We start from the raw sequence: 14829 nt of genomic DNA, 5'->3' as shown, positions 1-14829 counted from the left end.
CTGCTCAGTGGAAACTAGGAATTACTGGCTCACCCGAGGGTCTTTTTTGTGGTTAAATAATGTAGTACCCAATAAAGTCAGGGGACTGATTGCACTGGAGAATTAAGCCCTCTAATCATCAACAGGACCTGCTCTGCATGAGCTACTGATGCATTAAACACTGTCCTCTAACTCTTGTAGACCTGAGAGGAACGAACAGTCAACCAACTCCCCTAATAAAACGGTGCTTATAAGTAATTTGTTTCTGTTGTGTCAAGACCGCATCTAGCATTTTCTCAACAACTCAAATGGGCTTTTTTTATATCTTTAATATAACAAACTCCGATTTTTTTTTTGAAAGAAGAAAATTCTGCGTGAATGTTGCAAATGGATAAACACACAAACAGTGCTAAAGTGTCCTTGAGTTTAATTCTTTCAGTTTATAGAAATCCAAAAACAACTGCAGTTTTGTAAAATGAACTGGCGTTTTTTTTTTCTCCTGTCAAAAACAAGAGTTAATTAAAGACTGGAGTGAGCGCTTTGAAGAGATGCCCCCCAAGAGCCCTTCAAACACTGCTGGTTTCTGATATTTATGAATTGAGGTTTTTTTAAAACTGCTTGAATAAACGTCAAGAAAATGTTTTTTTCTTTATGTTTGAGAGAAACACAAGAACCCCTTTTGAACACATGATTATACAAATGATAACAACAGTGGTTTTCAGTAAATATTGATTAGCTGTAGAGAATCCAATCACTACATTGTTTATATCACTCATTTGTATTTTTATTGCTTTTAATAAGATCACAAATCGATGCAGCTGTACGACTCTCTCTCTGCCAGAAAGGGTTGCCAGCCCGAAGCTCAAGTTTAGGGCTGAGCCTCTGCACCAGCAATACATTCATCATTGTAGATGACAGATTATAGATACTGTTATAATTAACACCAAGGCCATGCATACAAGTCTCAGAGGCTGTTGTGCATCTGATAATGAAACAGACGTCTAAATCTACTAAAACCTGCCTCCTTCCTGCCGCTTGATATATAAGTACAGTAGTTATTATGGATGTCATGGAGCTGTGTGTGATGAAATCAGATAGTTCTACTGATTAAATATGTATGGTGCTGCCATAGCTATACTTTATAGCGGTTATGGCTGTGTCAATTTTTATTGAATCCAGTCTAGTGTTTATTTTCATTCATTTCTGTCTGTTGTTGTGTATTACTTGTCCAGTAGGTGGTGTTGGTGTATATACTTATGTTTAATTCCGTCTGTAAGAAAAATCAAAGGTTGATTGATCATATGGTTAGAGGAAAAGGACCAGGCAACAAGCATACATTCCTTCCAAAGACCTGAAAAGAGCCTATTCAAAAACTGGAACTATTTGCAAGGAGTTATACAAATCTGAATTGAGACCAGATTGGGGAAGGGAGTTAGGATCGGTGAGCATGATGCAAATCGCACACCAGCACACGAAAATGAACAAGCCACGTGACCTCATGCAGGATCAAGAAAAAAAAAGAAATCAAATATCCATTTCTAAACCACTGGATAAACCCACGAGAATACCGTCCGAGTATGATCTAGAAAGAGATTTAAGAAATCAAAGCTGCCCAATGCCCTGGTGTTCCCAGTCGCAGCACAGACTCAAGACATTAAAAAGACCAGGCAAAGCCACAGCTAAATTAAGATTAAACACTGCCAGAGGCGCCTTCTGAAGTTAGCTCCGTTTTACAAATTACACTTGCTGCAAGACTGAAGCCGTGTAAAACGCTTTCATGTAACAAACATCATTTACTTCTTTGAAAAGGAAGTTTATTGTCACCTGGCGATACTTAACAGTGTTCCACTGCAGCAGTGCTCTGTGTTGCTGCATTTTCTAAGCGATTTGAAAGAGGTTAAACCGTGAGCAACATTAACGCTATGATATTAACTTAGGTGTTCAGACACATGCTTGCTAGCTGCTCTATTCCCTCACCGGGAAAACATTGAGTTAGATAGATTACCACCCCCTCACAATCCGTGAAAGAGGATCTCTCTGTTTGGTTACCAGGGGTTCTACCCAAAATCCCAAAGGACTCAGGAATAAGTAACAGTATAGTGCATCCGACACCATCAAACTCTGACATGAATAATTAAAAACCGCTTTGCAGGGGCAGCAAGTACTTTGACAAAGTGCTAGACTGTGTGCACACTGAAGCCTTCTCATTGGATTGTGCTTTTCTTTTCTTTTTGTTCTCGGTCCTCCCCTCGATTCCAGTTGTGCTCTATAACGTTCTATAACTATGCAGTCGAATGAGTTTAAAAGCCAGCCTCAAAAGCCCCAGAGGCAGTCCTGCACATATTTGAATTGCTGCAGTGCTTATGGACAGTCAGCTCACATCATTTACAGGTGTACATACTTGATTAAGCTTTATAAATATGCTATGCTAATTCTAGTCAGTGACCTGCACTGCATTTAAAAACTAAACCAAAAACAGGATGATTAAAACAAATAGCATTTATTTAATTAAATTATGCATCATACTCAAAATGAGAACAATATTTTTAAATTAATAATAATAATAATAATAATAATAATAATATTTATGATTGCTAATAAATTGACACGTTTAAAGAGTAAGTAGCGGGGTTCCGAGAAATAGAGTTCCACGTCCCCACGAGTTTAAATAACGTACCTGTGATTTTTCTTTTCATCGTTAACATCCTGACAACTTTTTACACTTATAACTTTAAAGTCTGTTTTAAAGCTCTTTTCAAAATGGCCGCTCTAGTGTACTGACAGTGTAAGGATTATTGCCCACATTGTCAAACCGGTAACACAGCGATAACGATCCATGATGTGGTACAGAACAGAAAAGCCAGAGCACTTGTTATTTACTTATTTTAAATCGCTCTTCCAGAGCACTAGAGCGGACATTTTAAAAAGAGCTTTGAAACAGACTTTAAAGTTATAAGTGTAAAAAGTTGTCAGGATGTTCACGGTGAAAAGAGAAATTACAGGTATGTTATTTAAACACATGGGGACGTGTAACGCTATATTTTTCCAGAACCCTGCTAATTACTCTTTAATCTCATTAGACCACTCTGACGAAGCGTATAGCATATCAGGCACAACAAGAGATAGAAAACTATCAGAGTAATAAGACGTCAACACAACATGTGCAGACTCTCTAACCTAGAGCCGAAGAGATTCAAGACATTGCACAAGACTGCTTTAACACTGAGATGGTACAATGTTTATTGTAAAATATTTACACTTGAATACAAATTTATTTTAAAAAAGTCAACAGCAATGTTGAACTGCATGTACATAGTTATGATTTTGACAAGTTTATCCATACTATAAACATCATTTCGATTTAATTATGCCTCATGCGCAAAACATTAAAAATAAATGCATATTTAAAGAATGCTCACTGTGTCTGTATGCAATATGTTAGCCCTCTGAGTCAGCTGGGATGGGTATGCCAATATGATATAACGTACAGTACAGGGTGCAGAATTTCAGCTAAACAGAAGCATCCTATTCGTCTTTTAAACAATGGAGTAACCAAGCTGAGCATCAAAAAATATGAAATAACTTCCCACCACCTGTGCACAAAGCAGCCCCACTGTCCCGCAAAGTGTGCTAAAAAGGAACGTGGTAGAAACACAGAAGCTGACCAGATTGTAACTGTCCAACAAACTAACAAACAAAGTCCCACTATGACCTTGTTACTGGTTTCCCATTTGTGGCTTTTTTTCTGCAGCACAGTTCTGTGTGTGGAGAGCCTTGCCTTCATCTTCCCTAAACTACATATATAAGATATATAAGCCAACCCAATACCTGCAGATCAGGAGCAGTTGAGCTACGGGAGATGAGAACTTCGCACTAAGAAGGGCTTGGTTCCAGATACAGACTGCTTAAAGCCGGAGTAGGTCCTTCTTATCCGTAATGGTCTTAGCTGTGATTTTGGGTGGTCTGGATGTCTAGATGTGCAAAGGCATTACAATAATTCCAATAGGTCTACGAAGCAGTCTTGCGATACAAGTAAAAGGACCCGGACTTACTAATAGTACGTTTAAGGGGATTTGTTTAGTCTTATCTCATTTGGGGTATACAGATGCTCCAGTTGAGAATTTGGGATTTTACCAGTTTCTCCTGGTTGCGTGGGCTTCGCTTTCAGCAAAACACAGTTATTATTTATTTTCTTGGTTGGACGTTTGTTTGTTTCTATGAAAGCTTATGACAGCTTGTGAGATTGTTTGTATATGTCTTCATAATGGTGGGGGAACGAGACGTGAAGCACAATTAGGGATTGTTGTAACAAAGCATTCCCCCAAAACAGTGAAGACACCCACCCTCCGGCTGATCCCAGATAGATTAGCATCATGATTGGCAAACACATTTGTGTGGCTGGTTGATTCCAATGTCTACGCAGCAGTCTTGTGATTAGGTAAAAGGACCGGAAACTACTAAAGGTGTTTAGGTTTTGTCTGTTTTCCAGTTACTCATTGTTTTTCACTCTTTCTTTTAATTTATTTTAGAGGTATTTTAGTGTCAGTTCTGTATAATATATCAGTGGACGAGATGAATTTGAGATGAACTCAAGCTCGCCTTTTTTTTATCACTCATTATTATAACTGCTAAGACATGCTCCTTGTTTCTCGCAGAAAAAGAATGACATTGTGGGTTGTAGTCTGTAGATTCATCCCTTTATTTTGATGAACTGACTCACTGTGCTGTAAAAGCCCCACTAACAGCCTGAACTGCCCCCCCCAACCTCAAACATGGATTTGCCATTACTCCTCATTGTTGCTTCTCATTTTTTACAACGATGATTCTTGTCTCTCGAGGTTGAAAATGTATAAAAAGTTCAAATAAAAAATAATTTTTACTCACTACCTGCAAATGTGCCCACAAATAATGTATTGTAACTAAAAGCCACAAAAGAAGCTCTAATGTATAATACATATAGAGGCTACTGTGTATATGGTTTGAATAAAAGCCGAATTGTATTCAAGGTTTATAATTTAGAAAGCAAACTACACATGTGCCTTCATCAGGTTTAAAAGCTTTCAAAATAGACCTGTCCATGGTTTCCCCTACCCCTGGATAATATGCACCACTGCCTAATGGCAGCAGTGTGGAGTAGTGGTTAGGGCTCTGGACTCTTGACAGGAGGGTCGTGGGTTCAATCCCCAGTGAGGGACACTGCTGTTGTACCCTTGAGCAAGGTACTTTACCTAGATTGCTCCAGTAAAAACCCAACTGTATAAATGGGTAATTGTATGTAAAAAATAATGTGATATGTGAAATAATGTATAATGTGATATCTTGTAACAGTTGTAAGTCGCCCTGGATAAGGGCGTCTGCTAAGAAATAAATAATAATAATAATAATGGTGACACCCAAGGGGCAACTGCCCTTCCTAACCCTTATACGAAAAACGACGGATGGATTTGCATGATGTCTTTGATACACAGAAGAGCATTTAACACGTGAACAACTAAACATTCAAACAATAAACCCTCACATGTCCCTAAGTGGGACTTGCATTTGTTTGGTACAGACCTGTGTGTGAAAACTTTTATGTTTTCGTGACTTTGGCAGCTAATGGGAACTGGGTGCAGTTCCTTGTTCTGGGAACGACAGTCTCAGCTGGCTGTAGTAAAGACTTCATTGAGCAAGACAATGCGCTGTCTTGTAAAACCTATTGCTGGCCAGAAGCAGGCATAACCAAAGGAAATTCAAAACAACCTGTGCTACCCTGTGGAGAAGATAAAGAAGTGCAGGGCTTAAGAACCGCTTCCCAATCCAACTCAGTATAAAAAGAGGGTCAACGTTGCTTTTTTGTGGGGTTTTTTGCACTTCTTTTAAATGTGCGTGTAATTAAAGATATTTATCCAGAAATGTAATTTTATTTCAGGGATGTCCTCCCTCTCTTAACATGCATTAGGAAATCGAAGATTTTGGGGGATTAAACTAGCAGAATTTCATCTCTAGTAGAATTTAGTCAGGACAGTGGGGTTAGCCAAGGATCTTTTAATGCCCACATAGCTGCAAAGACTGATCTGTTCACTACAACGAGTAAGATACAGCAAAGATGTGAAGGCTGTCTGTTGGACCTTTGCTATAGAATGGCAAGTATGTAATTAGGGGTATTCAAGGGAAATAAAGAGAAACAAGAAGACAGAAATGCAATGGGAATAAGCCAGTGTGCATGTCACAGGAGGAGAGAGCTACGTCCACAACCCCAAAAATAACAAGTTGTTGCACCAGTAAAGAAAAATCAGTCACATGAAGATGGGTGCTTGCACTTGCAGAAATTTGGAAACATTATCAGCTTCTCGTCCAAAGTTTACCTTCTTTTCACAGTGAGCATCACTCCCAGCAAGATGATGACAAACATGAGAATCCCAGCAATAACTCCGGCCATCTTCACCGTGCTGTCCACCTGTCTCTCTGGCTCCACAGCGTTTGAGTTCTGGGTGGAGGCTCCTGAAATGAATAACAAAAAGGCAGAAATATAGAAAGACTCATTTAAAAAATAACAAGCATGCATTTAAGTTGCATTGTCCTGGATTATTTTGCGTAGGATGTGTGTACCACTTTGGAAGTATTGAAAAACAAACCGCACAAACAAACCTTTGTATTTAATAATGTGCGTGAACAATCCCCTTTCCTCTGAATTAAATAAGCACTGGAGATGGAACTACCCTGTCACCTCCACAATGGACGTGAGCTGACATTTGAGCCCTGGATTAAAAGATGATGCCAGCACATCACCTCAAAACAAAACAAGCAACTCTCCCTCTTCTACATGTAATAGGCATGGAGTTATTGCAGCAACACTGTCATCATAATGCAGATATTTTTTAAGCTTTTCCATCCGTATCCATAACTTCTGTCGGGGCTGGAGGGTAACTCGGTTGACAGCCAATGAAAGCAACATGCAGTCTTGAATTCAGGATCCCTTATTAGACTTTATTGAACTGCAACTCACACGTATTTGGGATGGAAATAAGACAAGTGCCTGGCAACGGTGCTCTATATAAAAATACACTTTCGAAATGAGAAACTTAATTATATAGAATGAAAGCGAAGCTGGTAAATTAACAGATGAAACAAACAAATGCTGACAATACCCATGATACAGTAGCAGCCTTACAAATGATATCCCAGGGTCCTGAAACTTATATTGCATGGATAGCACATGAACAGGCCAAGCTATTAAGTGCAGCCAACCAGTAAAGATGGCTTTTGGCATTTTATTTGCTTCATGCACCTTTTTTTATTGTGGGACTATGAATGGGAGTCAAACTGGCTAGGTTCTTCCTAAATTGAGAAACATTTGTATTCAATTTCCCACGAGTTCAAACTTTGATAGCAGGACTGGGAATGAACTACCACCCACAAACTTTTAATTTAATTGTTTTCCTGAACTAGAAAAAAAATCAGCCTTAACCTGTGCTACATTGCATTTCCTTCACACTGACTAACATTCACAGACTCTTCCAGTACAGCTGTTTGATGGTGTGGAATACTATAGATGTCCTGGAAAACTTTTTGTTTAAAAGGTAGATGGGTTTTTACCAAGAAACTCATGCTTCTAACAATTTGAAAAACAATTTATAATAAGGCTGATACTCTGCGGGTAATTGGTTATGTCTCCCATGCAATATTATAGAGGTCAGAGAATCCAGTAATAATCGCAAGCCTACATACCGAGTTCTGTGAAATGAACAGGATAACGAACTGCTCTGACGAATTAGATACTGGTTGGTGCACTGTGGGTGGGCATGGTACACTGGCACACCATTAAACTTGTCTACAGTGTGTGGGCATTGTTAAAAGACCTTCTGCACAAATTCCTTCAAAATGTACTTGCTTTTAATTAAGCAGGGGTGAGAATGGGAACTTCCCCTGCAACCTGCCACTGTAAATGAGTAAGACTCTTTCAGACGTAGAAAAGCCAATCTAACAGGTCTTCGGTACTGTATGTGTCCAGGCAGGCTGTTTGATAATGCTTGCGAGGTGCAGCTTCAGCTGTAGGGTGTCAAATGGAATGAGGGTTCTTACCCAAGATGAGTGGGTAGTGTTATATTTATCTTGGTTGCCTGGAAACTGCGCTGCTTGGTTGTAATTTAGAAACTAAAAACATTGTAACATTGTGATATATTTTCATAAATTGTAGCAACAAGTGCTCTCAGCTCAAACCCCATTGATGTATTGGTTGTTGGAATCATCTGAGAGTTATCATGTGATGATGTGACTGACTGGATCAGTTTGTGAACGATGCACAGCAGCACACGTTTGTAGATAGATAGATAGTTAGATAGATAGATAGATAGATAGATAGATACATACTATTGGGTGAGCAAAAAGACAGGACTGTTAGCTACTCAAGATTGCATTGGAATCTGAACAGCTATTGTTGTTAACTGATTACACAGAAGCAGCAGCTAGAACTGATTTCTTACTTGAAGCCTTTCCATTTAATGCTCTCTGATTCCTGCCTTTTGAAGGGGCTATACCAATAAGACAATGTGTGCCTTGATGAGGATAGGATTCTGTGTTGTGGAGCTGAGAAATAAAGGTTAGATGTGAGTCATGAACCTCATTCCCAGCCTGAGCCAAGGCAGATTTTTATTCTCACCTTCTCTTCGGTGTCAGACTGGAAAAGAAGGGTATTTTACTGTACCCGGAACTCCCTAGGACTTCAAGGAGCTCAAACTGGCTCTTTTTCTATGGGTAATTCTTGGAAAACTGGACCTGTAGTTTGATCCAGAAGATCACAGGTTTCTTTCCTGGATTTGAAAGACTCCCCTGTTATTGTATTGTACAGCAATGGGAACGAAAGGTGCTGTATCAGTGTCATTTTGCAGTTGGTATTTGTAATGATTTTACGAGTAATAAAATCAATGTATTTGATAAGACATTGGGGGAAAAAATGTAATGAAGGATCTTTCACCCAACGAAAAAATAAACAGGTACGTATTTGTAAAACGGTATATTCTACAAACAAAAATAACCACTCTTATTTCAGAACAAATGTTGGAATTAAACTGGGGGGAAAAAAAGTCCCATTATCTGAAAAATAGCAATTAAGCCGAATTGTTTTCTGAAATACCGCTGTGCATTATTCACCAACTCGGATCCCATCAGACTCCTAAAGATTGTAATCTCACTGTGATTAATGCCCATTACGCGTCTCTTCGGCCGTATATAAGACAACTCCTTTTATTATTAGGGATTTCTTTGACATAAAGGATCAAAATCCATTCATTTTCCATTCAGAGAAATTAAGCATCAAAAAGGAGTTATTTCAAAAGCCCAGGATATTAAAACATAATCCTAGAAGAGATCCAGCCGCAAGAAGCATTAATTGCTAGCATTTAGGATGGCTTCCGTTTTAACTAGGAAGTACACATTAAAATATAGTTAAAGCAGGTTTGTGTGGCTCATTAACTCTACAACTCACTGCAGTACAGATTGGGTCTAGTAAAAGCACAATGTCCTGTCAACCCTATAAATCAGTGAGGGACGCCACGCGCCGCTCTTTATGAATCGGGGCTGTATAATGTTGTTTGGAAACAGGCCAAGACTGAGATCAGGATTGTCAAAGCAGTTCTGTGTAACAAGATTAGCGTCTGAAACACTGAGACCGTGGGTCAGATGGACCGAGATTACTGTTGCTTAAGTGAGTCAAAACGATACAAAACGGTAATCAGGAAGGTGGTTAAAAGGTGTCATTCCAGCTGCACACTCCAGCCTGACTAAACAGATCACAGCAGTGAAGTGCATCCGTACAGCTAACAAAGAGGATCAGCAGGCTAAAGCATGAAGGAATTTGCATCCATGTGCCGTATTGGTACATTTGCACGAGGGATCATGCCCTAGATATTACTATTCTGTGTCACAGGTTATTCTGACTTAAATGAGTCTGTTTGTTTAGAAGAGGTATCCTTTGCCAGGAAAGCCACTGCATATCTCAACAAATATGCTGATGTCCACAGTGACCAAATGCCCATCACAGAACTGAGCATGCGTGTGCTACCTTCAGATTTACTAAGATCTCTGCAGCAACACCTCTGAATGCAGCCCCTTTTCTGTCGATAAGTAATTCCTCTTTTGTGCTGTGCAAATCAGGAAGCAAGATAGGACAATCATCTCAAAGTAATGGGAGATGTTACTGAAAGGACATATCTAATCCAAACCCTGCATTTTTGATTTATGAGCAAACAGCCAATTATTTTCACTGTTTTTTCCTCTTAGGGGTTGCTATCACTAGGTCAGTTCCAGTAATCTGGCCTTTAAAATTCACAGGGTACTACAGTACCACACAACTCAGAGACGTCTTTGTCTCTAAGGAGAGCACATGACCAGCAACTAGATTAGGTGTATAGCATGAGCAAAATGTCTGTGCTGTTTGGAGAAAAACTAAAAAAAAAGGTAAATGTTATAAAACTACATAGAAAAAAACAGTGCAGAGGCAAAAATGCCCATGTTTGTATTCTTTTATATAACAGCATTTACAAATGACTCTATGAAAAAGACAGCATGCAAAGGAACCCCATGCATACAGTAAATTACGTCTATTAAGCTGCACTGGTTTCTGCTTTGTATAAAAAGGTAATTTAATGGCTTACTGGGTTTATTTGACCTCTAAGAGATGTCTTTACTGTAATACCAATGGTACCACTTCTACATTTGGTTTAGTTAATTCTAAATGAAATTGGCATATTTGGTTGAATGTTGAAAGAATATCCGAATATCAAAACCCATGTTAGTCCCAGCCCTTGATGGTCATAAACTGCTCCTTCTTCAATAGTGCAGTATGTTGTTTCTTGCTACTGCAGTTTAATAACATACACAGATATGCGTTGGTCAAAGACAACGTTGCCTTCTGAATGTACACATTATTGTACATATGTGAAATGAATGCATCATCTTGAATGTATTGGGCTGCTCATAGTGTGGGTTACCAGAACACCGTAAATTTAAAAGTGAAACCCCAAAAATATTCCCAAACATAAAGTTAATCGAAAAATGTCCCCCCATTAAGTTCTGCATTACTGTCACCCGATAGCAGATATCTATTACTGGCCACTACATTTTCACAACCACATGACACAGCCTATCCTTCGTTTCCTGTGACCACATGACTGGAATCCAGGGCTCAGCTTGTTGGAACGGGACATCGGGGAGCTCTGAAATGCATCATCTTCTGTGATGCGGAACCTCAGAACTACAGTATGCTGAAAACCTTTCAGCATTGTGTAGGAACAGCTGTGAGACCAGAGCCCTGGCTCTGTGTGTATCCTGCAGTCTCAGCTGCTGTTCGTTCACTTCAGCAGCAAAACAAACACATTGAAAACACTCGAAAGTTTCACAATGCATGGTAGGTAGGGAGGAGGAGGTGGGGGGGATGCAAATGAAACAAGATTTTTCCAGGCTAGTTTACACAACTTTGTTTTCATTTTTCTAATGTTTTGCTCAACACTTCCCTAGACCTGTTATTCAGCTCGGTTCACCAGGTTCAAAAGCAAACGTGTTTTTTTTTTTTTTTTTTTTTTTTTTTAGAAGCATGTACAATAGCAGACTGTGCTTAAAATGTTAATGAGCAAGACCGGTGTATATTTCAGTCTTCTCTCTATCTATCCGTAAATCTGTCCAGTCTGCCCACATACGTTTATTGCTGGATGATCAAAAACGGAAAGCCAGATAAACCTAGCGGCCACAAAAAAAAAAAAAAAACATATTTTCATTTTTTAAATTCACATTTATAATGTGTTGTCGTAGTCTAAGGAAATCATGTATGTCAATTTGAAGAACATACTGTATCAGCACCACACTGCGTTTTTGCAGTTGTCAGTACCAGCATACAAAAGAGAAGGAGCAAAACAGCAGTAAAAATGTAAACAGACGGGAGAGAAAAAATACTCAAATAAATAATAATAATAATAATAATAATAATAATAATAATAATAATAATAATAATAATAATAATAATAAATGTGTGTTTTTATGGCACCAGGGTGTTCTCCAAAGGATAATTTAAAGCAAACACAGCTGGTGTGCATCAGACATGCACAAAAATGTATTAAAACAAAAAAAACCAAAATCTGACTATGGAGTTGATAATCACCTTCACTGGGGATGACAAGTATGTACGGCGTTGTTATTTGTCCCCTACCTATTACCACTAAGGACAAGGAATATAGTTCCAGGTCAGCATGCATGAGAGAAAGAAAAAAAGAAAAAAGTCTAAAAAAACAAAATACGTCTTTAAAAGTCAAGTGCCTTCCCTTTGAATTGAATAAGGTTATACAGTAGAAGCTGATACATTCTGATACCATTCATGGACCCCAGGCAAACCTGCTGTACCAAAGAGAATTAACACAAGCGTTCGAGGCGTCTTCAGCTGGTATGAAATGACAGATGAATAAAATAAATAGGCAAATGAATAAATAAATAAACAGCTTTAGTTTTTAGCAGGCCATTTTAGTATAAAAATGTGTTCCAGTTGCATTCCTCTGACTAATATCGCTAAAACTTATTCTACAGCCTACATAGGCATGATATCGCAAGCACTAGTACCTAATCCTCTCCCTCAGGGTCTTTACTCACTGTGTCTGACTCCCCTACGGAAAAAACAAACAAAACAACCACACAAGAATAATGAAACTTTGTGGCATGGCTGCTGTTTGCGAGATGTCGTTATGTAGTGTTTCATTAAAGCATATTCCTTTAATGAAACACTAAACGACTGTGTTCATATGAGCCACGACCTTGCTCGTTAAAACTGTGCTTGTCACAACCATGAAGCAAAAACACCACAAAGTTATCAGCATGCCTTTTCCCTGACAGACACGCAATGTAGAGCCCAGTTGTAAACAAGAGACTTGATGAAAAATGCGTGACAATAAAAATTATCAATGTTGCTGCTCACATACTGTAGATCTGTTTGTCTTTACTTTGAAATAGATAAACATAATAAATAAAATGAAAACAATGCAAGAATGTGGAGGTTGCGAGCTGGCCAGTGGCTTTATTTCCACTATACTGATGGAGTTTACATTTTTTTTGTTTAATTGCTTAATGTTCTCATATAAAAATTATCTTTTAGAAAAAATGCTTGTGTTCTCAAAGCATCTTTATCTAAAGATGATAAATCATGCAGAAGGAAAGCTATATAAAATGCAGAGTTTGAGGTCACTGGTAGCAAAATGGAGAAAAGCCACAGCAATTCCGTCACAGAGACTGTGTTTTCTACTGCTGTACTGTACAGGTCATGTATCTTAGCTGACTTTAAATGTTGCACTTCAAAATGTATTCAAAGCCTAACATGCTCTCATTGGTCTCCCATCAAAAACATTGTCGTCACTTTTAAGTTCTCATTGTGACAGGCATCCCTACATTAGTGAAGAATGCCTCTAAAAGTAGGTGTTCTTTCGCTAAGCCAAAGTCCATTTCAGTAAAACTGACCTCGAAACCCCTCACAAAAGGGACTTGTTCTCTTTAATCAATAAAATCAGTAATTTATCATCTTTTACCCTTTCAATTATTCTGATAAAAACATGCAGAAATGTCACAGAGAATGTCATACCTTTAGTAGCCAGTCGGACGCAGCTGATTTTTATTTCCTGAAATGACAAGAAAACGACAGCCTTGGGTCAGACCATAATAAGGTTATTTTTTTTTATCTCTTTCAAAATTGGATGCAAGAAAAGCATTCAGAAGCACGACTCTGGGTGATCAGAAACTCCTGCTTTCCCTTTCAGGTGGACTGCTGGCAATGAGGAGCACAGTAGGAATGGAGCTAATGAGTGTCTGTTAATATGCAGTTTCACATGATTGTGAGGCACTGCGACTTTTGACAAATACCGGTAGTTAAGTAACTCGTTTGACAGCTCGCAATTAGCAGTTTGACTTCTGGATGTTGTCTGAAAGCACGCTCCTGGTGGCTTTAGGCTACCAGGCAGCTGCCAACAGTTGTTAAATCCCCAGGTACCTTTTGTTTGCTGTTTCAGATGATTTCTTAACGGAAGAAAGTTACAGTCAAACCCGCCTCGCTCACTGTTAATGTACACCAGCCCTCTGCTTATTATCAACGCATCGAAATGGCCAGAATATATATGGGGAGTCAATGGGGTGGACGAGTTCCTGATGATAAAGTCACTCTCCTCCCAGTCCCTTAAGTGATATTAAAAGGGTTTGACTCTGCATGCAAAGCTGAGCTGCCGTAGTCGTGGTAATACATCTCACTAATCACAGGTCCAGAAGAGGCCTGGCTTTAACCCCCCCACTAATAACAAGCCCTAACGTATTTACAGCTAGTCCTACAGTACACAGTGGCCCTGTCATCGCCTCAGGTACTCCCTCTGCTCGCGCAACACAGATCAAACATCAGCAAACACATTAGGCTGTACAGTGAAGCTCTCCGGTCGATTTGTTTCAATTCAGCGACATCTTTATCAGGCTCCAGAATGCTACATAATTCATTTGGAATGAACCTGGATATTGATTTTTACACATCACGGGAATAGGGAATAGCATCTCCTCGGCACTGCAGTTTGTGTTAAAAAGGACTTCTGTTTTATAGATTTGGTTTAATAAGTGGTTATAATCCATCATCCCCACTGGGATCATTGTATTCAACGTCTGCACTAGCATGGCAAGCTGTTCATATATCAGCATTGATGATCTTAATAAAAGACAATTATGTCAGCATTTGAGACCGTTTTACCTCTACACTTGCCCCCTGTGTATTCAAAGAGGGTATACCATTTAAACAGTAACAGTTACCCACCATGCTTTGCTGTCCTCCACTGATGCGTGGAACAGGCTCTGATTGCGTGAATT

General features: G+C 39.0%; 1 protein-coding gene across 10 annotated transcripts in view; it reads right to left on the bottom strand.

The window, feature by feature from the left end:
* Nucleotides 1-14829, bottom strand: part of LOC117421381 (receptor-type tyrosine-protein phosphatase T) — a 148381-nt gene that overhangs the window by 35126 nt on the left and 98426 nt on the right. For 6 of the 10 annotated variants that reach the window (XM_058990754.1, XM_058990756.1, XM_058990758.1 and 3 more), the window contains exons 13-15: nucleotides 13574-13610; nucleotides 12113-12169; nucleotides 6327-6462 (exon numbers count right to left, since the gene is read on the bottom strand). In XM_058990754.1, coding sequence (XP_058846737.1) covers nucleotides 6327-6462; nucleotides 12113-12169; nucleotides 13574-13610 — 230 coding nt within the window. The remainder of the gene's footprint in view (nucleotides 1-6326; nucleotides 6463-12112; nucleotides 12170-13573; nucleotides 13611-14829) is intronic. The other 4 variants (XM_058990757.1, XM_058990759.1, XM_058990760.1 and 1 more) reach the window with 1 other exon arrangement.

This window comes from Acipenser ruthenus, chromosome 18 (genome assembly GCF_902713425.1).
Source record: "Acipenser ruthenus chromosome 18, fAciRut3.2 maternal haplotype, whole genome shotgun sequence".
Lineage (NCBI taxonomy): Eukaryota > Metazoa > Chordata > Actinopteri > Acipenseriformes > Acipenseridae > Acipenser > Acipenser ruthenus.
This window is presented reverse-complemented; position numbering and strand designations above follow the sequence as displayed.